General features: G+C 39.6%; 1 protein-coding gene and 1 long non-coding RNA gene across 2 annotated transcripts; one reads left to right on the forward strand and one right to left on the reverse strand.

Annotated features, from left to right (window-relative positions):
- Positions 1-152: 152 nt before the first annotated feature.
- Positions 153-20374, reverse strand: LOC135112679 (uncharacterized). The gene is made up of 6 exons (XM_064027327.1): positions 20157-20374; positions 7413-17963; positions 7109-7249; positions 5768-5933; positions 3269-3423; positions 153-2412 (listed from the first exon to the last, which is right to left on the reverse strand). The coding sequence occupies exons 2-6, from the start codon at positions 17940-17942 to the stop codon at positions 2293-2295; spliced, it is 11112 nt and encodes a 3703-aa protein (XP_063883397.1). The 5' UTR covers positions 17943-17963; positions 20157-20374; the 3' UTR covers positions 153-2292.
- Positions 2284-5985, forward strand: LOC135112681 (uncharacterized). Its single transcript, XR_010274527.1, has 3 exons — positions 2284-2425; positions 3944-4007; positions 5762-5985. It is a non-coding gene; the product is annotated as an uncharacterized LOC135112681 (long non-coding RNA).
- Positions 20375-23153: the final 2779 nt, after the last annotated feature.

Raw genomic sequence — 23153 nt, forward strand, 5'->3', positions numbered from 1 at the left:
TTTTTTTTTTTTCATGGAAACAAAGTTTCACATAACAAACGCTAATCTAATGGGACCTGCTGATACATTATTGGTTTGGAGTCCTAGTTTTAAAGAATTTCCTGAGAATAGATGAGTACTACATTGGGTTCACTTACAAAAGAAAAGCAAAGTTGTATTGATATATTTATTAATTGATATAAAGTATAGCAATCACAGAGGATACACTCAAGGTTATAAGTGACTACCTTCAGTATTCATTGAACAAAAATAAGGATCTTAATTGCTGCCACACTTACCACCTGAGAGCAGCATTCTTTATCAAAAGATCAGCACCATTTTGTTTAATCAGAAGACTAAGAACAAGAAAAAAATGAACTCAATATAGTACCATAACACTTAAAAATTTTCATAACTAGAGAAGGTATTGATTTCATAACTAGAGAAGATATTGTTTTAAATACTATCACTGGTAAAGGTTAATCAAATATACATGATCATGAAACAATCTTAATTTCAGAGGAGCACAAGGATGAGATTAACAGCACTTGGCTTGATACGTGAGTCCGAACTTTGAAAGCACGTATAACATGATGTTGCTAGAGCTCCATGAAGAAAAGAAATCAAAACCATATCTGTGTATGAGTATCCTATACAAGTAATGCTCATAACAGCAATGCAGAAAACAAGATAGCTTGTATACACAGTAACTCAAAGTAAATTTTGCAATATACACATTTCCAACACTCAGTATAAGTGGTTAAAATCTCTGAAAGCCCAAGGAAATTGCTACACTGGTAAAATTATACCATACAAATGATATACGAGCCAACTTCTTAAATAAACTTAAGAAAATATACCACATGGCTTCAATACTCACTGTATACTTAAAAGATAGCCAATACATCTTAAATATACTATAAGCTAATACATTTTTAATATAATATAAATATTCACTATATAATCAAACAGGTAGTATGTAGCAAAAAAAAAATCATGCGCGCACACACACACACACTCACACACACACACACACACTACAATGACGATAAACTAAATATATAGTGGCGGTTAAAACTACAATAAACCTCTAATTGTTCTACTGATACAATGCAGAAACGTTTTAATCTGCATGTTCTTCACCGTGACATACTAAAAAGATGAATTGCGTACAATGGAGGGAATCTTTCCAGTATCACAGAATGCTTCAATATGACTCACTTTTCTTACTATCTTTACAAGATTTATCACATGAGAAACTTCCTAAATATTTTTACAACCACAGGTCACTCCTGCACTCTGAGCACTTGACACTAAATGTGCATGTTGTTTATGTGATGTTACAGTTAAGAAAGTAATATCATTACATTTAAGTACATAAATGCAATTCCTATATGGTGAAACCACTAAAGAGAAGAATAAATTATTATAATTTCTTCTGAGGAAGTAAATTCAGTAACATACTACACATATGCAAAACTGTTCTTTCATTATAAATTTTTTAATACTGCACAGCATTATTATATCTCAATTATACTAAGTTATTTAAGTTTAAATAAGGTTTCAGGAGTGAGAGCCAGGGTGCAAGTGCAACATTTGTTGACTAACAGTTTTTCACAAGTCATCCATTACCAACTTTTACAGAATTAATTGAAAACAACAAGGAAAAGGTGCCAATAATTAAATTTCATCTGTAGTTATTGGTTGAAGATGCAACAAAACAGTTATGTCTTATTCCAGCTGTCATGGTCAGGGCATTGCTTTGAGCATCAAGATTACAGGGATTAATGTAATTATCACAGCTTTACTAGTAAAGGCAAATCTTTTAGAATCACAGAAAATCTTGCACTGCATCATAAAACTAAAACCCAAACGAAAAGTTTTGTGCTATCTTAGAGCATGTACGTGTATAAGTAAACATCTTAATGCCAGGTTTGTGACCGGAAATATACAAATACCAAATAATCTTCAATGAAAAACCAAAGTGGCCCATCGTTTCACAAGCCACTTTAGGTCTGAAATAAAAAACTAATTTTACTCACAGCTTCACAATCACAAAAAGCACCAAGGGAACACCATCTCTTTTGGTTTCTCTCAGGATTATAATACATATAAGCTACACAAGGGAATTGGTTGGATAGTGGTAGGATTATCCTTCCTTAACAATAATTATCATTATTTGTTACAATGTGCAGAATAATTTCCTTGGATTTTTGGGGATGAGTGTTATACAACATTAAAAATTATCTTTGATGTTCACTGACAGGATCTAACAATTACCACCAGCAAAAAAGGCCAGGATGCTGCCAGCATTCAAAGGTGACCTGGGAAGCCTGAACCAAAATGAGGAGATGACACCTCCACCACGTCTACATTCTCCTCGGCAGCAACAGTTGGAGTGAGTTCTGAGGGCAGCCACCCAGCTTCCAACAGCTGTAGAAAATCCGTAAGTATTTAACATTGTGGTTGTGTGTGTGTGTGTGTGTGTATATATATATATATATATATATATATATATATATATATATATATATATATATATATATATATATATATATATATATATATATATATATATATATTTACACACACACACATTCTTTTGTGTATGTTAGCAACCTAGTACAGTGAAACGTCCATAAAGCAAACTATATGGGATGAGGTGGCCGATGGTTTATCCAAAAGTTTGGTTTATCTGACAATACATGTTTTTGACCGGTTTCTATGTACATAAACATGTATGTTTATTGCCATGTAATTTTTTGGTCATTTTCTCAGATATGTCAACATTGCATTTCTTTCAAAGACCACCTAAATATGTATTTTGTAAAAGCTGTTGCTTGGGACTATCTCAGAGGGTGGTCTTAAAAGAAGAATTTCAGCTTGCTCTGAGCTGTGATCAGCACACTCCACCTCTCCTCCATGTTGTCTGAAGAATATTCTAACACTTCTCCAGTTTCACAGGGGTGCCTCTGTACTCTTCTGCTACAGTTGCATTAAATGTCCAAATTTAAAGATCTGTGGATGTGGATGTCACACACTCACATGCCTATGGATGTGGCTGTCTCTTGGCATGGACATAGATCTCTGTAGACTTAACTGATATTAGCCAATTAATTTTCATGACACTCTTGCATCGGCTGAGAAATCAAATTCCAGTCCCTTTGTCTGAGACACTGGTTTATTAGCAACAGAATGCAGGCTTTTATAGTGGGATATGATGTTTGTGGGGGATGAAAAAACATCACACACACAAACACACAATCCAGATTTATCAAAATAGACTTACCAGAACTGTGGTAGCAGAAGATGAGACATTATTGATAAGACACCAATCACGCACAGTGTCCAGAAGTACTGCTGGTTCCAAGAGATCTGCCTCACCCAACCATGCCTTCTTCAGTTCTTTCCCATCCTCGGTCAGCTCATAGTTCATAGTCAGTCCTGGAGGGAGGACAGTGTGGAATACATAAAAATGCTGATAATGACAACTGAGGTTAATGTGTGCAATCAAACCAGTTCATCAAGTAAAAATATTAATCCACCATTTATTATTCTATAGTATCATTCCTAACATAAGAAAATACTAAAACGTGAAAAAATTATCTTCCATTTATGATGCTTAGTAGAATCAACACTGAATGCAAAAAAAAAATAAAAATAAAAATAAAAATAAAAAATGAAATAAATAAATAAATAAATAAAATCTACCTACACTGGTAAGGCTGTAAGCATCTACACATGCATGCATGCATGCATACACACAGGTGGCACTAAAGGAACTAAAATTTTGGAGGGGTTTCCAAATTCCCTTCTAAACAAGCAGAGTAGCATAGCAATGATATCCTTTCAAGCCAACTGAGTATGTGGCCTGCCTTGACCTTCCCAATGACAGGATGATAATGCTTTTAAACCTTGCTGTTTTCATTTTTAAAAATAAATATAATACCCATGACTCTTTCAGCTATGATGGAGATGCTTCAGGAGTGATGGAGGAGCACTACAAGCAACTGGAAACACTGAACAAGGTATGGTAAAAGCTATATTTTGGCTGATATTTCTGTATTGATGTGTGGAAATTCTGTAGTGAATGTAAATGTAATATTGCAAGAGGATCCAAAGGTTACAGTTAGGAATGCAGTGGTTGAGGAGGAGTCAACCTGGGAGAGGTAAAGGATTACTGTTTGTGTACATAATGATGTATGAAGATTGTTGGGTGTCTGTTGAGTGATGAATGCTGGTGGTAGGATATGGAGCCTGAATCAGCTGCTGGTTACATGAGATTACTGTACTGGTAACAGATTCAGAGGTTGAGATAACATAGGGAAGTTCTGAAAGGCTAATTAAAAGAGGAAAACACAAAAAATGAGATGATAGTGAAAAGAGTATGTGGATGATATCATTTTATAAGGGATCGATAAGTAGTTTTTGACTGAATGCAGGATATACAAAATGAAAAACTGAGAAATAGTAAGAGATGAATAAAATTCTGAACGAGTATTTTTTTTAAACGGTTTTCACCGAAGAAAATGTGCAGGAAATGCTGGACAGTGGACAGATATTTAAAGCAGAAGAGAATGACTGAGCCATGGACCAATGAAGAACAAGGTTACAAAAGTAGTTGGAAAGTATACTAATCTTATACATGCAATTCACAATTTCCAGGCCACCCAGGATGAAGTGGAGGTTCAAGAGTGGAGGCCTTCCTAGACAGAGGGCCACACACATTTGGGCACACTCCCTGGGAAACATTTGTCACTTTTGCTGTGCAGTGAATTGTGTTGTGATGGATCTGATTATAATGCCAAGCAGTCACATGTGAGGGTCACATCGGTGCTATGTTTACTCACTGAATACATACCTGAAAATGTATTCAAGTATTGTTAATTTTACTGTATATTGTGCAGTATATCAAATAAGAGCTATTTAAGTTATGAAATGAAAATTTTCTTGATGTTCTGTTTCATATGTGTGAATTTACTCTGTGCATGTGTGTTCAGGTGATTCAGCACCTTAGAAAAATTCCCATTAACTTCATGACTTTCCATGACATCAGTAGCTCTTATCTAAACTGCACAATATACAGTAAAATCAACAATACTTAAACACATTTTTCAGTATATATTCAATGAAAGCAAACATAACATGTGACTGCTTGGCATTATAGTCAGATGCATTACAAACACACACTGCACAGCAAAAGTGACAAATGATTCCCAGGGTGTGTGTCCAAACATGTGTGGGGTTGTGTCTAGGAAGGCATCCAGTTCTAAACCTCCACCTCATCCTGGGTGCATTGCAAATTGTGAATTACATGTACATTATTTGCCATACTGTAAAATGAGGGATATATAATGCATTTCTGTCTCTTTCTCTTCCCCCATCTCCCTCCTCCTCCTCTCTCTTTCTCTTCCCCCATCTCCCTCCTCCTCCTCTTCTCTCTCTTTCTCTTCCCCCCCATCTCCCTCCTCCTCCTCCTCCTCCTCCTCCTCCTCCTCCTCTCTCTCTCTCTCTCTCTCTCTCTCTCTCTCTCTCTCTCTCTCTCTCTCTCTCTCTCTCTCTCTCTCTCTCTCTCTCTCTCTCTCTCTCCCCCCTCTCTCTCTTCTCCCTCCTCCTCTCTTTCCCCAACCAACCCATCTCTCCCCTCTCCTGTCCCCATCTCTTCCCTTTTCCCCCATTCCCCTCCCTCTCTCTCTTGGTTACTGTAAGAGTTTTGCACAAAAAACCTAGGATTGCATGCAACACTTTGGTTCAGCATTTACCTGCACCACTCAGCTTTCAGACTCACCTATGGAGAGCACATGCCACAGCTCCACCTTGCCAAGACACAGGCCGTAGAGGAAGCACTTGTCTCGGGCCACATACTTGAGCTGCTCATCCTCCAGTGCTACCTGAGCAACAGTGCGGTGAACTTCAGTGAGATGTCCCACCCTTGTGCTTGGCTGCGCACTCGGCTGGGGGACGTCAATGTTATGTTAGTTTGAGGAAATAAAATGGTGAAATAAACGTACTGTACTCACTGTGAAACCTTTGCAGTAGGATGGAGGTGTAAAGAAAGAGGTTACATGCAGTCAACATGTAAGTAGTCAATGCAGTGTGGTGATGATAGGTTAATATGATGTGATGTGTCCTAACTTGCCAGTTAGATCACTAAGTTAGAAATGGAGGGAAAGAAGGGAAGAAAGATGTGGAAAACAAAAATGCTACATGTATCCCCACAGAACACTTTCTTACAGCAATGAGTAAGCAAAAAATAAAGTTGTAACTAGAAAATCGTTGTTCCTTGATATGCAGCAAATTTGGTCAGTAATCCTTCTATACTTTGAATAGGTGTGTAAATCTGTGACACCAATTCTAAGAAAGTCTTGTCTACTCATGCATTCTTCAAAACAGAACAATATAAGCCTATTCATCAATTCCTCTCCGAACACCTGTGATCCTCACACAGCCTGCTGCATCTATCTTCTATTCATATATCTGGGTTTGGTGCTCACCTAAAACTTATGGCCTGCTTCACACTTTTTCTTTCTTATATGGCAACACTAGCTGGGTGGGAATCAAGTCTAATCAGAATGTTCACATGGTGCCTCTGTGGTAGAGGTTCACTTGCTGCATGCACTGCTAGACTGTCTGCAGCAGGTGTTCTATAAAGTACAGTATTGCTAAAAACCTATAGAAACTTGAGATGGAAGATTTTCCCTTGTGCATAATTCATAGTTCATCTGTACCAAGAACAGGACACTGTTGCTCTTCCTGTAATTTCTGTATCTACTGTGCACTCCAGCAGGCAAACCACAAGGGAAAAATACTTGTGAGAGATGGTCAATGTGCAGATCTACAAAACTTTTCTCTTGTAACTACACTGCATACCACACTCTATTCACTATTTTGTCCTGAGGAAGTTTACAAGTAGCATCATCCCACCAATTGCTTTCCTAAGCTAGAATAATTTTTCCTTGTTATTTTTCCACTTTCATAAGAATGAGATTCCTTCATGAAACAAAACATCTAGAAGTCATAATTACCTTTTTTCATAACCTCCGAGTTTTCACTCTGTTACTGGCATTTAGGGAACTTTCCCCAAACTTTATGATGTTAGTGTGGACAGCCAAAACATGATGCCACTCACCTTCTGCTCTTGACCTGAGTTATCCTTGGCATCTTGAGCTCTCTTCCTTTTCCTAGGTTTCTTCTTTGGTTTGGTGCCAGTGCTGAGGGGCCTATCCACAGCACACAACCCCTCCATGTCCTCCACTTGGTCATGCCTAGTCTGAAAAAGCAAAATTATTGAAGTCAATCCAATAAAATGTTCAGCATTACATAATATTAAACTTATCAAATGATGTTATTTTTTTATTTATTTATTTTCTCCAAGTTAACAGCAAGGATGACAACTTCACTAACACACACAAGCAAATGAGTTGCCTACTCACCAATGCTCTTGCACTTCCAGACTGACTTGTTGTTGGTGGTGTCAGGGCAGTGCTAGTGACTGCTTTGGTCACACCTTTCTCCTCAGGAATCTGGATTTTCTGCTCTGGGAGGTAAACCTCACACCACACTAACTTAGCTTTGTACTGTACATCATCATCCACAGTCTTCTTCACAGATTCTACCTCAAATGGCTTCAGCCTTACACAGGTGCAACGCCAGGTCTGATCTTGTAGATGAGACAACTGTTCAGCTAAGGGAATAGTATTTTGTAGGCGTGTAGAGTTGACCACAACAGCAGTTCTTCGGAAATATATCTTGACTTCCATCCCCTTTAGTGATCTTCCCTTTACTTTCAAGATGCCAGAGTTCTTTATTAATCTGATAACTTCACACTCTACAGCAAACATCATGCCTGCTTCAGGTTTGTCTTTTGTAAGATGCCAGAATGGGTCCATGAGGAATGGCTTCACTTCAGATGGCCTGTCAACTTTTATTCTAATATTTGCATGTCCTAATCCAAAACTGATCTTCCTTGCAATTGGAAGTACTTTTTCTATTTCTCCTCTGCTCCACTTCAACTTGATGGTGGCAGCCTCAGGAGGTTCTGTCTCCCCAGAGTACACTAGCAGGGCAAAGTGAGTGATACAGAAACTAGAATAATTAAAAGGTTCAACTAACTTGACACTTATGACCCAGAGATGCCTGCCCTCTTCCAGTTCATCTTCACTGCACTTCACATCATCCATCATGGCCAGGACCAGATCATCCTGGTGCTCCAATACAACAACTTCAAGTAGACATGAAGTAACTCTGAACTGCCTCACACTACAATCTTGTGAACAACAGTATATAACTTCGTGGAAATTTGAAGTATCAACATATGAGAATGAAACAGGAATAAATGACCTGCACACATTTTGCTTGAGTTTGAACCTTTTTGTTAATAATGACTCATTGCATGTAAGGGCAACAATCCAGTTCAGCTTATACACATCCAAGCTTTTAGAAAGAAGATCATTATCAACTTCAGGTTTCTCTCCATTCCACAGAACCATTGCAATTTTTCTAACTTCATATGATAGAACCTTAACAGGCTGCTCAAGGTCAAACACCAAGGCCTTCAGATTCTTCTGCTCTGTTTGAGCTGAGCCAGATGCTGCCTCTTCCTGCTGCATCATACTGATCAGGTTCCTGTCAAACAAAATGGGTCCACCAGCACTTATTAGAATACCACAATGATCTGCATAACTTGTGACAGTGCACTCAGATATCGTCTCTTGTCTACCAGGGTTAATTCTCAAGGATGGTCTTGTAGCCCACAAGCTGCCGGGGTGAGGAGGAAGACTATGCAGTTTTGTATGCTGTGGAAAGATCTCAATGTCTTTAAGAATTTCCTTTGTTTTTGCTTTGTTCTGCAGTAAAAATTCTGACCAGCTAGATGGAGTTGATGGATGGGCAGGCTGGACACTAGAACAGCCTACTCTCTTAGTGGAAGGTTGCATGCTTTCCATGAGAGTTGTGCCAGTACAGCTGTTAGTATCCTCAGTAAGCTGAGTGGTATGGAGGTCTGAATCTACAGAGGTTGCATTTGAAGTGTTTAGCATCAATGCAGTACTAGGAACTGTTGTGGCACTTGCCTGAACCCCGAGAGCTGAGGGGCCTGTTGTGCACCATACCGATTCAGCCTTGTATTGGACTTCCTCCCCAGTCTTCTCCTTAACACTCTCCCTCTCCTGTGGTGTGAGCTGCTGACCACTACAATGCCATGTCTGCTCCTGTTCCATGAGCAGCTGAAGAGTATCTTTCCATTTTTCTTTGGTCAATGTTTCATTATTCACCAACATAACATTCTTATGGAAGAAAACTTTGGTCTCCGAGTTCTTCACTTTCAAGATACCACACTCATCCATTAACTTGAATAACTCACACTCATCAGCAAGAGTCATGTCTTCCACTCTATTTTGCTGCAAATCTTTAGTGAATTCTTCCAGCTCTAATTGGTCAAAAGTACCTATGAATTCCACATTCCAGTTCATCTTGTACACATTCAAATTTTTTGCTACAGAGTCAGCATCGATCACAGGACTTCCTTCACTCCAGACCACTGCAGCAATCTTTTCTATTTCAAAACCTAAAACCTTAACTGGCTGTTCAAGCTCAAGGGCCAAAGCCTTGAGGTTCTCTTTATCAGACTGCGTACCTGATGCTGCCTCTCTCTGCAGTGTCCCACCAAGCAGCTGCCTATCAAACAAAACTGATCCTGTAGCACTTAATAAAATGCCATAATGATCAGCATATTGTTCCACACAACCAAAAATAGTCTCTGTTTTTCTAAGCAGAACTTTCAGTGTAACTGTTGTGTCCCATGAGGTATAAGGTTTGTCTAGATCCCAATCAAGTTTTCCTTCTGTTTTCTCCTGCAAAATACTTTCTGGCTGACTAGATATCATACTTATATTCTTTGCCATGCTGTCAACCCCTGGTGGTCTAGAGCCAAGCCAGGCTACAACTGCCTCGTGGGTGACCTCCAGGTCAGCTAGTGTACAAGGAGAGGCCAAAGGAACTACCACTGCTGTTATAATCCCAAGATTATTGATGCTTGATAATAGTTTAAATGATTCCTTGGGCTTCACCTTATTGATATAAAGGTTTCCTTGCCTCACCAATGCTACAGTTTGAGACAAGTGATCAATAAGCAAACCACAATGGTTGTCCACACACAGAAATGAATTTGATGTGATGGTAGTCACTTTAGGTTTAACAATTAAGTTGCTACTGTCTCCTTCACTTTCCAGGCTAAGGAAATTTTCATCTTTTTCATCACACAGTAAGGAATTGCACAATTGCTGATCATGGTGGAACTGCTCCATGTCTTCTAAGGGAGGGTACATTTTTCCTTCCTCTGCCACAGAGTCCTCTTTTATAGACAGCAGTGTGATAGAACCAGAATTAGAGGGTAAAACTTTCTTGTGATCCTTACTCATATCAAGTCCACTATTTAAAGGATGGTCACTAACAGTGGGAAGTGATCTTGATAATATTAGATCATCCTCTTCAATAGTGTCTGATTGTCTCAATTTCATACTGACAGAAAGACTTACATTCAGCGGCTCACTGTTGCGCCTGGACTTGGAGTGTGGCACTGACTGAAAACTGGCTAGTAGGTCAGTCTGTGTGGGCTCACTGTTTCGTCTTCCTCTCTTATGAGATATTGGAATAAATTTGTTTTCTGTTTTTGTTTTGTCTTCTTGTGGCACATACAACCCATGTGTGCCATGAACATCACAAATTTCAACAACTAGGGAATCACAGTCACCTTGCCATGCTGCCAAAGCCTCTGGATATTCTTCCTCACTCTGAGGTCCTTTAGCCATCAGCAAATTCCAGAGTTCTTCTTGAACTCTGTCAACTTTAAGCCACCCTACTATAAATTCTATTTTACAAGTTATAGGTTTTTCATCTAGCCAGTAATGAAAGAATCCTCTGCCGGACTCTACATCAATTTTTTTCAATTTATAGAGACTTTTGACCTCAAACATATTACTATTGTACACATTTTGAAACTCTTTCACCTCAATGCCTCTTGGACAGCAGTGGAACTTGGATTTTTGGGAACAGGACCTATCAGGTATAAGAGTGGAATAAGAAGACATGCCAGAGTCCTTAGTGAAATTTCCCCAACCCAAGAGAATCCTGTATTCTTCCTTTTCATCTCCTGTTACCGTGTTGAGGATCACCTTCAGTTTGTGTCCAACAGCATGGAGGAGGGAAAGATCCCCATGGAGGCCCATCAGGCGGCTACGAGACACAGGCAGAGTGACGGAATCTGGTCCCTGCTGAAGACTCACTCTTACTTTGTCAGGAGTCTCCTTATCTATGTCCACTACAATGCCATAACAAAGTGTGTGCTTCATAACTCTTACAGTTTCTGGTAGTGTGGGTGTTTCATCTTCCAGCACTGCTATCTTAGATAGATAGTAGTTTGAACACTGATTTGATTGCTCACACACCACTGCAATATCATGAAAAGCTTCCTCTGCAATTGCAAATTCTTCCTTAAGAAAGCTGCTTTCTAATATACAAGCATGTTTATTGCAAACATGGATCCCAATTCCTTTCAGAGAAGCAGTGAATCCAATGATAACTTCCATTTGTATGAATTTCTCCAAGTAAACAGTAGGAAAACATTTTTGTGCCACAAGAGTGAAGTTTTGATCTATTTCACCAACTATTTTTTTCACAGAGTCACATCTTTCACCTTTGATAAATATATCTGAAACTTTGCCTTTCACCACTTCATTCTCAGTACTGGTAAAGAGAACAACTGCTCCATCCACCAAAGTTATTTTACCACTCAGTTTTGTCAAACCACAAGACTGCAAAATACTATCATGAAAGGCAACTATGGTGTTTCCTGCTTGACACTGCCAAGACTCTAGTTCTGACAGAGACATTCCTCTTCCTGTAAAGCTTGGAGAGGAATGTGAGGAGTTCTGTAATTGTGGTAGATTGGTGGGTGTTGCCTCCTGACTCTCCTCAATTCCAAGGTAAGGCACATAAGGTGTTTGCACATGGTAGTAACACTGGTGCAGTGCCAGCACTCTGGGGCCACGACAGCACCATGCTATAAAAGCCACAGCATCCACTTCCCATTTGGCCTCCTGAACTGTATCATCTAGTGGTAATATGATTGCCCAGAAATTCTTCCAGTGGTGTTTGGGGATGGTCTTCCAGGATGTTATAGTTTCACCTTGATAGTAGATGTTAGAAAGAAGGCACACAGCTGTGTAGTTCCTTTTATCACAACGCATGATGGCAAAGTCATCTGTGTGATCTTCAAGGCAGCCTCCAACTGACTTCAAGCTAGAGTTGAAGCTGCTCTCTCTCACAGAGTAATAGCAGGTTGAGCCTCTCTTGCACTTTGAGGCTCGGTCCACCCTGATCTTGTGCAGGTGCAGCATTTGTAAAACAGGATTATGTGGCAGCTGAAAGGACAACTCTTCTTCATGACAACTGCCAATAAAGACATCTATAGAGGCTACAGCTACATTTTTGCTTGTTGTCAAGAGAAGTATATTTCCTTCTAAATTCTGCTTATTTTGAAAAGGTGGGATCTTCTCCACTACTGCATACAGTACTAGCATTTTTTTTTGTTTAGAATAGGAATCTAGTACTTCATTGAGCTTATAACTATTCTTGAGTGAAAACACCACATTGTAGTTAAACAAATAGCACTTCTCTTCTTCATTGACAGCATCATTAACCAAGAGCAAGTTTTTCCTTCTTGAAACTTTATAGGTTACAACAATGTATGGATTACACTTTCTCTCTTGTGGCCAAACAACAAGGGGTTCAAGATCTATCAATCCTGTTTCTTTGGCACACCTTTTACGAGCCAGCATGAATTTTGTCCCCTGACTCTCACACACAGTGGCATCACAGTGTGGGATGCTGGGTGTTACCTGTACAGGAAATGGTAATTTTCCACTGCAAAACACATAGGTGCCTGAACTTTCTTGCCGTATTTCTCCACAGAGGGTTACATATCTAGTTATGTAGTTCTTGGAAACTACCATTGGATGCTTGGTGTTGACAAGTTCCCTCAGTGTGTCTCCCTCTCCATCTACATCAGGCATGTTGTCTTCATGATGTCTGTCAAGCAAATTATTTACTTGGTGTTGACTAACACTATTTTCTGAAGTAATGAGAAATTTTGAAGATTCACTTACACTGCCTTCAGCCTTATGCTTTTCTTCCAGCAGGTTTAATCCAAATAATCCATCAAAGTCTATACCATAACTGTCCCCACATGGCTCATTATTGTTCTTGGGTTGATTCACACCCACAGCTGATCCATTACTTAAAACTTCCTTTTCTTCACTGCCAAAGAAGGAATGGTTTAAGAAATTCAAACAGACAACAGCTACTTCCTTCACTGAAGTCATAAGTACTATGCGATGGCTTATGACATGACCATCAATGAGGACAGGCTTTATGTCCTCAATAATAGCATGCACTTTCTTCCCTGGTTTGAGAGGATGAAATCTACATTCAACCTGGCTTGCTGCAACTGTTATTTCATTATCAAAGAGGAAGTTGTAAAGACTGGAGTGGTCAGGCAGTGCTAGGGTTATGATCCTGCTGTCCAAGTTGTGAGAGTGAACAAGCATATGGTGCTGCAGGTATGCTTGGTGGGTCTGCTGCCGGTACCACCCACACTTCCCCACCTTGGTCTTCTTGTGGTACACCAAATAGAACTCTCCCAGTGGTGATTCAGGACTTGCTTCTGGATCTACAGCAATTTTCATTGGATTTACATTAATTCTGAGATCACCATTTTCACTTGTAAAGATGTACTGATCATGCTCTAGCTCACTGATTGTTCCCTTTGCTATGTCATACTCATTCGGTGGAGTTAGTGGTTGAGGTCCAGGAGATGCCGCTTCCTTTACATCTCCAGTCACTGACTTTAATTTCACACTGCTATTCTCAGTGTTATCTATGGAACCACAAGGAGGCTCTAACTTTTCACTCATTGCCTTAGTTATACTTCTTGTCACACTGCTGTTCTCTGGATTTCTCTCATTTTTACTTTTAAGAAGATCTACTGAAGGACTAGGAGGAAGCTGTAACTTCTCTTCATTCATAGTCTTAATTACACTTCTTGTCACAGAGCTGTCCTCCAGATTTCTCTCTGCTGCCATGGAAGTTGGTGAGAGTTGAACAGTTGCATCAACATAGATGAAATTATTTATACAAACATTTTGCTTATGCTGCACTAGGTTAGCATGAACAGGTGTGCCTGCCCTGAGGCTCCTTAGGGCTTGGAAAGTTCCATCTGGCATGATAACGTAAGCATTTTTGCATACCACCTGCTCAATTTTATTTGCTAAAGTGAATTCAAATCTAACTTCCTTGTCACTGGAGTTGAGGCACTTACCTCCCACATTTAAATGATATATACATCCTGTCGGTGCTACACACTTTTGTGCCTTTTTTTTCAACCATACTATGGCTGCCCAGTAACTTAAACTGTCCAAGTCCTCACAAAAAGCATCAAAACGGAGCTTAGTTTCAAGGGAAACTTTTCTAACATTCGTAGCAACTGCATCTATATCCACAACACAATCCTCAGGGACTTGTACTGACAGAGGAACGTCTTTATTAAGAGCACATATAACTCTCTTTCCACCCTTCTCTGTCAGGGTTCCATAGAGGTTCTTCAGGTAGTGTGTAAATCCATATTCACGGGCAGTTTTGTGTGTGGCAGACACATAATTTGTCTTGGTCTCTGCTTGTAAGTTCAGCAGACTTCTCACAGTGTCAGACTCTGGTGTGGATGACAGTTTGGGAGACAATCTATTAGCTTCCTGGGTTAAATTTGAAGTTTTGTGGTTTGGCTGAAGAACCACCAAGAACAGTGTCCATGTATTTTGTGTCAAACTCAGGTGAAGGAAGACATGAGAGAGTGGAGTCAAAGAGGTACATTGCTCACCAGATGCTTCAAATAATGCAGTGGTACTTGTTGTAGTGATGCCGAGGGATTTTCCCTCAAGCAACACTGTGAATTCAAGGCATCCCTCCTTATTTGAGCCATGGTACATTGCAGGTGCATCAAAGTAGTAAGTACTATTCTCAAATGAGGCTTTCAGAGGTTTCTTCCCAGTCCAGAGAGCTAGAATATGACCAACTAGTCCAACTTGAGGGATGTCTACAAAATGTGCATCAAACCCTACAGATAAATCTGACATGGGTACTTGACATCTTTGACCTCTGCCATCTTCAAAAGCTATCCATGGTGATTTCCTCATTTCTATTTGCACTTGCTTCCCCTTCAATTGTGTCTCCAGTATAAATGCCTCACCTATATTTTTCAAAACTCCATTGCAATTCTTTACAATCCTGAGAGGTGTTTTCTGACTATCTTGAGAGATTACACTTTTGGAATTTGATGACAGGTCTTCTTTGACAGTGAACTGGACCAGCACTTCCACATTAGATGTACCCACTGGTGATTCCTCTTCCAAAGTACTCCCAACACTCAGTTCTGACATGCAAGGGCTTCCAGGGAGGAGCTTTGTGTGTTCTCCATTAAGCACAATGTTACTGTTGGTTGCTGCCTGGCCATGGTCTGATTTCACCTCCTTTCTGGAAACACAGGTTGATGAGGTGTACTGTGGCTTCAGCACTATATCACTTTCAGAAAGCCATCTGGTTACCTGGTGAGGATCTGCTGCTGCACCAGGCAAAAGTGTTGACTTGGAAGAATTTTTTGTTGAAATGGTTTGTGGAAGAATAGAAATTTTCTTGGCAGGAGTACCCTGAGGTGGTGAGAGCTGGTCTGCTGCTGTGGTGATGTGATGTTGTTGGGTACCATTGGGTGTTGTGTCACATGATAATGAAGGAGGAACCTGCACCATTAAGATCAGCCATGTATTGGTATTTTTGGCAAATATCTTCCTTAAGTGAACCTTCACTTTGCCACTAACAGGAACAACTCTTTGATTCCCACAAAACAACATCTTTTTGTTACAAGATACAATATTAGTCTGCCCTTCGCTTTTAAATGTAATTTTGTATGTTGTATCTTCAACCACAAGACTAGCATCTATGTCACACAAAAGCATTGCCTGTTTACTTGCAACAGGAAAACAGCCAGGTGTTTTTTTGTAGAGTTTAAAAGGATCATATATTGGGATGTCCAACTGGTAAGGCTTACAACCTTGCCAAATGCAGGAACACATGAACCCATAAGCAGTGTTGCCAGCTTGGTCAAGGGTCATAAGTCTCAACACATCAGCATACAACTGCTGGGAAGTGGACTTGGTTAAATTTTTTATTTCACTTGCTTTTTCAATTTTCTTTCCATTTAAGTATACTATAGACTTTGAGAATACAATGTTTATTGTTTTACCACTGTTCACTGTAGAAACAACACCATTCTCCTTACTGAAGGAGACAAATTTAATAGGGCAGTTTCTCATTAGCTCAATGATTACATAGCAATTGTAGAATGGTTGCACACTATGGGTTGGTTTTGTACCTTGCCAAATAACTAAGGCAACAAAACCAGTTCTCCCTGGAGACACAATTGCATCAAAATACAATTCTGTGCCATCTGGAATATGCCTAATTTCAGACACCTTCCCCGAACACCAAACATTTGTGCACCCCACAGGACCAATCTCTGTGTTTTGTAATGCTGTGCTGACCAACACAGGGGATTCCCTCAGGTATGTCAATATGAAGTGCTCATCTAGTACTGTGCACTTTCTTCCTTTCTGATTGTAGAGGCATGCCTCAGGGTAGCAGTACGGGTTAGGGCACTCATACTTGACAGCCTGAGTTTGAGAAGCTTTGTCTTTAACCACTGCTTTCTTGGCATTTTGTTCCACCTTGAGTGAACCTTTGTCACATTTCACAGTGAGCTCTTTCTGTAGCTGCACATCAGGCACAATATCCCCAACTTGGTCTGGTGGTCCTGTTGCCACTGCAGGAGTTACACTGCCACCTGGGGCAGCAGGACTAAGAAGTTCCCCATTGCTGTGGCTATTCTCACTCACCTTTTCAGATGTGATTAATTGTTGTAAATGTGAAAGAGCAGCTTCATTCACACACTTATCTGACTTCTGGATGACATTCACTTCAGAGGTACACTCACGCTTTGGATCTTGAAAGGTTGCATTTTCCTGTTCTTCATCTTTTTTTCTACTTTCCTCCACAGTATTTAATCTCTGATGGGCACACCTGCTTTCAGGACTGTAAAGAGGATCTTGTGAGACTGCTGTTGAGGATTTCAAATTTTCCAGAACTGATTTAGCAGGTTTCTTGTTGAAGTCCTGAGAGTTGCTAGACTTAAAGCATGCATCAAGCTCTGAGGCTTTGAAAATGCTTGCTGTACATTTTTGTGTGTTAGAAATATATTCTGTGTGTTTTTGTGAGCTGGAGACATTTCCTTGATGCTGCTGAGGGCTCCTGGAGTCTTCAATATGTTTCTGTGAGACAAAAGTGCTTTCAGAAGCAGAAAGACTTTCTCTATGCTTATGAAGACTGAGAGAGCTTCCAGCTAATTTTTGTGCAAATGAAGTATCTTGTGTAGACTTGTGTGTGCTGGAAGTGCTTGGATTTTCTTGACAGCAGTGATAGTGAGTATCTACTCCCTCTGCTCCTGTCATGGAAGAGAGGCTGCTAAAAGAATTACTGGACAAATTTTTGACATCCACAGATGAATTAGGGGAGACACACTTTGAAGGACAACCATCACTGCTCTGAGGACCCTCATCAGTAACACATGTGGTAAGGACCCTCTCGGTGTCACAAGTCATGGGGCCCTTCCTTTGCTCCAGGACTGGCGTCTTGCCGAGGTCTGATGGAGCATTTCCTCCCATGTAGGCCGGTTCCTCTTCTGTGGTGCTGTCTCCATCATACACCACTGCATCAGTTGCTACTTCCACTGACTGGCTGTCATGAGATCTAGAGGACCCATCATTTTTCTTCTTGTTGATCTGCTCTTGCAACCACTTGAACATGTTTCCAGTCTGTTAAGCTACCTGAAAAAATTAATACTAAAGCTAATGTGCATAAAAAATATGTAACATCCTTATAGATTTAATTTCATTTGATATGACAGATATTTCTTTAATTGTAAAAGTGGAATTTCCTTGTATTCAGCCATGTAACTGCTGTACAAGCTATACAAGTTACAGTAAAATCTGCACAATTTCTTGCTAAACATAAAAAAATAAAAGTTATATGAGATAAACAGTTTTGCCACCTCTTGTGGTACATTTTCAAGTAAAAATAAAATTTTTAAGGAAAAAATGTTTTCTCATTTAAAATATTTTTATGATCATCATTAAAATCAAACCACAACTCATGTGGTGAATAAACAGTAAAATAAAACTGGTAAATCATTGTGCTCAGTTAATCTCTGGTCCTATCTTATCAGCTCAGTGTTGCCACTAAGCCCTGATAAGGGATGTGGGTTCAGATCAGAGTGCTAACAGCACAATGTATTGTGTTAACTCTCTCACATGATGTAATATCTTTTGTCACTCCTTTCCTGTGTCAGAGGACATTGTTGAATGAGGTTTTTGTCTTTTAAAAGCATTGAAAACTCTAGTGTTTAGGTGACTTCCTCTTACTGAATATGTTTATTAGTATAAATTACCTACATTTTGTAAATATATTTTATATATTTTTTCTTAAAAAAATACATAAACAACAAAGTGGTGGTGACAGCACCTTTGTTGGAGATGGAGGATTCATGAGACTGGCTCTGTCTTTTTCCATTTTACTGATCTTATGTACTCTACAAACTTTTTTTTTCAATGGAGAGGGTGGCAGGATATATAAAGGAGTTCTCCAAAAGAAAATGAATGCAAGAAAGGCAATTGAAGCCAGAAGGAAAAGGCAGCAGCCTGCCATGTGAATTACATATAACACAAACCTAGCCATCCAGCAGCAGGTGCCAAGGCCTTGGGCTCTACATTCTATAGCACTGATACAGACCACACAAACAGTGATGAGAGGAAGATTTCAGTGTAAGATGGAATGACACTGGACTCACAAAGTTTAAATGCCCTATAACTTTAAAAGTGTTTTTCTTGTTAAAAGACTATTTTTAAGATTTTTTTTGTTTTTGTTTTGAAGAATGTGTTTAGTTTAGAAAATTGTGTAAAAAATTTTTCCTCTCACATTGGTTATTTTTTTCCATATTCACATATAAAAAAATGAATATGGTGAAAAGCACAGAGGTTATGCATAATCTGAATAAAAAAAAAATAAATTTGTAAGAATGCATTAAATGATTATTGAAGTAAAATAATTTATTCTTTAATTTTGCATATATTTAGTGTCATCATCATAATGAAAGGACTGTTGCATAAATTGGACAAAACCATGGAATAAATTTTCATCTTACCACCATGAGTAAATAAAGCAATGCCCCTTGAAGCTACCACCACATGCTGCTTCTAGAATTGTGCACAAGGCTGTCATAGTTCATGACGATACCAGTAGATGTTTTTTTTTTTTTTTTTTTATGTAAGGGGCAATAAAATGCTGAAAAAGGCTCATTGATGGTGTCTCTCCCAAAAGAGTATTCAAAAGTATTATCCAAAATAATGAGGTACAGTGTCTTGAACACTCCCTCTTGAAATAGTTTGTCATAGGAATGGTGAAATACTGAAACAACCAGGGAGTTCCAGAGTTTACCAGTAAAAGGGATGGAATATTAAGAATACAACATGGTTAACTACTGCATTAGAAGTGGACAATCTAGGGGTGAGCGAAAGACGTATGCAGCAAGGATGCAGGGCGCAGGAAGGCATGCAGTTACCATGAAAGTTGAGATAGAAGATACAGCTCGATTATAAATTACTATAACAGTTACTGTACATAAGATATACATGCTGAAACAAACAGAAGTAATTCTGGAGTTAGTGGAATTAAACTTGGAATTAACTAGACATCAGAGTTACCGAAAAGACTAATCTGCTGGGGGTTGCGTTAACTTCTGTGGTCATCCGCCGGGCTGAGGGCCGCCGCGGCCAGCACAGCGCAGGACACCACTTGGAAGCACGGGAGTCAGATAATAACATACAAGTGAATGAGAGATTGTCACTCCTTACCATTGCGTAGTCGTCAGGCTGAATCTTGAACACGTAATTCTCGCTGCTTCTCAAGCATCTCAGTGCATACAATATTCATGACATGACCAAATGATGTGAATAACAACTTACGAGTCTTGCCGTCACATGTCCATGGGGTGCGTGACCCGCCTCAGGGCACCGCGGCGAGGTGGCGAGGGCTGCTGGAGGGGGCGTTGCTTGGTATACATCCACCTGGTGACGCCACCTCACAGGTCACTACAACAAGGTAGCTAGGAAGAAAATAACTCTGACGCGTACAAGACCAGACTGACTGACTGTTTACTAGCGGGGCATGCTTGCCAACCTCCCCGCGCCCGCCCCACCCACCTATGCCTCAAAAAACTTGGCAGAATTGCAATGTATCTGCTCATTACACACTTCGTTATCTTTACCAAGACAAAATAACTCATCTTATTAAGTACATATGATAGAGAACTCATTCTAAGAAAAGATTGGCTCAAGGCTGCCAACCTTTTCCTTATCGAAGCAACTGGCTGCTAAATCACGTCTAAGTTATACCGATTACGTGTTTATATGACACACACACACACACACACACACACGAGATTGATTGATTGATTGGTACATTTATTGTTGCATTAATAATGAAATATGATGAAGGAGGAGGACGGACCTTGCCACCCACTCCCTGGGCAAGGGTAGAGTATCAAAAATATAAAAATATAGTATACATTACAAGAATATAAGTAAATAAATAAATACAGATATTGCACACCTTATTGCATAAATATCCTACAGTCTGGGAGCAAACGTAGGATATTCCTTGAGTATATCCCTGAGAGTGGCTGCGTCTAAGAAATGGTCAATGAGGGTATACAAGCCATGTTGACCTTGCAGCCTAAATTTAGCAATAAGAGGACATTCCGTGACATAATGACGCAGAGTGTGTCCCCTTGGTACAGCACACAGCACACGCCAGGAGAAATCCTGACTTCCCAAAAGTATTTATAGCCTAATCTGAGCCTCATTGCCACCCTATCATGTGATGTAGGGTGTCTCCCATAGGTGTAAGCACAGCTCTGGGAGACACGTACATAGGGAAGACTACTGCCACACACGAGAGAGAGAGAGAGAGAGAGAGAGAGAGAGAGAGAGAGAGAGAGATTGGGAAAATACATTTTAAAAACCTCTCTATAGTACACAAGCAACAAATAATACACTTTTTTTGTGTGTGTGTTTGAAGTAATTTTTACATTCATATTCGTGGCAAATCCATTTTATTTAAATTTTGACCCGGAGAGATGACGGAAAACGGAATTCTTGGGTGCAGACACAAACGAATTTAGATGCAGGCTAATTACAGCTGCCATAACCTCTTTTTTTTTTTTTTTTTTTAAATCGAAGAGAACCTATCTTCTACTAGATTCCCACGGTTGTCTTCGGGAAGAAAATGCTGTGTTTCCATATCCGTGAATGAGAAAGAAAGAATACATAAAAATAGCCAAATAAATGAATAAGCAACAACAACAGCAACAGCAACAACAATAATAATAATAAAAATAATAATAATAGTAATAATAATAATAGTATCAACAACAACAACAGCAACAACAACAACAATAATAACAACAACTAGACAAAAGAAATATCTATAAAATCAATACAAGATCCATATGAAACCAACGGAATGAAGCTCCACCTGAATTATAAACTAATTTTCAAGGGCAAATGAAGTATGAAGGTAATGAACAGCGTCACGGGCAGAGGTTCCCAAACTATCGCTCATGACGTACCTCTATGCTCCTAACAAACCTCTGCACGCCCACGCCGTCTTTTGTTTTGTCGCGGGCCACATTGTTGTGACAATTCAGTAGCATCAGTAGGTTAAATATCAGTGAGAAAGCACACAAAAAGTGCGGAATCAATAGAAAACGGATTAATGTGACTGATAGAATTATAATTTGCACGGGTATAAGGACATTTATTTATTTATTTATTTATTTATTTATTTATTCATTTATTTTTTCTATGTAAGAGGGGCACTGGCCTAGGGCAAAAAAAAAAAAAAAAGACCACTGAGGTAACAATCCCTTAAGAGAAGACCAAAAGTATTGTCCAAAATTGGGAGATAGGCGTCTTATAACGTCCTTCTTGAAAGAGTTCGTCATAAGAAGAGCGAAATATAGAAACTATAGGGGCGAAAGAGAGTGTAAAGCCTTATTTTGTGCAGCGAGGCCGCGGGGAAGGGGAGGCTTGGAGTTAACAAAATCAGAAGAGTAATTTGCGTGGAAATAGCTACAGATGATAGCAAGAGATGCAACATTGCGGCGAAGAGAGAGGTTAAAGACAATCAGTTGGAAGAGAGAACATACGAAAATGTGAAACTAAAAGAAAAAAAAAAATCAGGCCCACATATGGGAGTTCATGTATAAAGCATACTTGCATGTCTACTTCCACTATCATTCATCCATTGTTATTGGAGAAATTTCATTTGAATACATTTTAAACACAATACAGTGGACGCCACTCGACATGATCGCAATGAGTCGCCGCTCAGTCGCGTGTTGCCAACCTGCACGTAATATTTTGCTGCTGTATCCTCCAACTGAAAAATCCTTAATATATGGCAACACTAGAATTCTCGCCTGATGGATTGACTGACAACAATGGTCAGCTTTTATTACGCTTGCTTGGAGAAATCTGTGCTTTCCTATCAAGCGCCTCCTCCCTAACCTCTCCGCATATATATTTGTGTGTGCAAGTTTCTCGTGATGTCCGAGGCATGCACGAAAGGCCTTTAAAGTGAAAGGGACTGAGTGCTTTAAATTAATGCCCAGTAATAAACCGTTACAATACGCTGCTTCACTAGTGCATGTCTCGAACATCACTGGCACTCTGCACCTGGAAATACGTGAGTAACTCACAACTACGGAAGAAGTAAAGACGGAGTCGCTTGATAAGAAAGCGCTGGTTTCTCTAAGCAAGCATAATAAAATGTTGTCAATGAAAGCCTTGGGTTCCGGCGAGAACTCGTACCTTCCCTACAGTACTAGTCATGACTTCATGCCTTCCCTGAATCCTCCCCACGCCCCCTAGTTTGGGAACCACTGGTCAAGGGAAACTAAA

Source organism: Scylla paramamosain, chromosome 24 (genome assembly GCF_035594125.1).
Source record: "Scylla paramamosain isolate STU-SP2022 chromosome 24, ASM3559412v1, whole genome shotgun sequence".
In the NCBI taxonomy this organism is placed as follows: Eukaryota; Metazoa; Arthropoda; class Malacostraca; order Decapoda; family Portunidae; genus Scylla; species Scylla paramamosain.

Coding starts and splice junctions, on each gene's coding strand:
- LOC135112679 (XM_064027327.1), bottom strand. CDS start 17,942: ATGTTCAAGTGGTTGCAAGAGCAGATCAACAAGAAGAAAAATGATGGG. Junction 5,934..7,108: donor ACTCAGGTCAAGAGCAGAAG/GTGAGTGGCATC, acceptor GACGTCCCCCAG/CCGAGTGCGCAGCCAAGCAC. Junction 3,424..5,767: donor GTGGCATGTGCTCTCCATAG/GTGAGTCTGAAA, acceptor TCCTCCCTCCAG/GACTGACTATGAACTATGAG.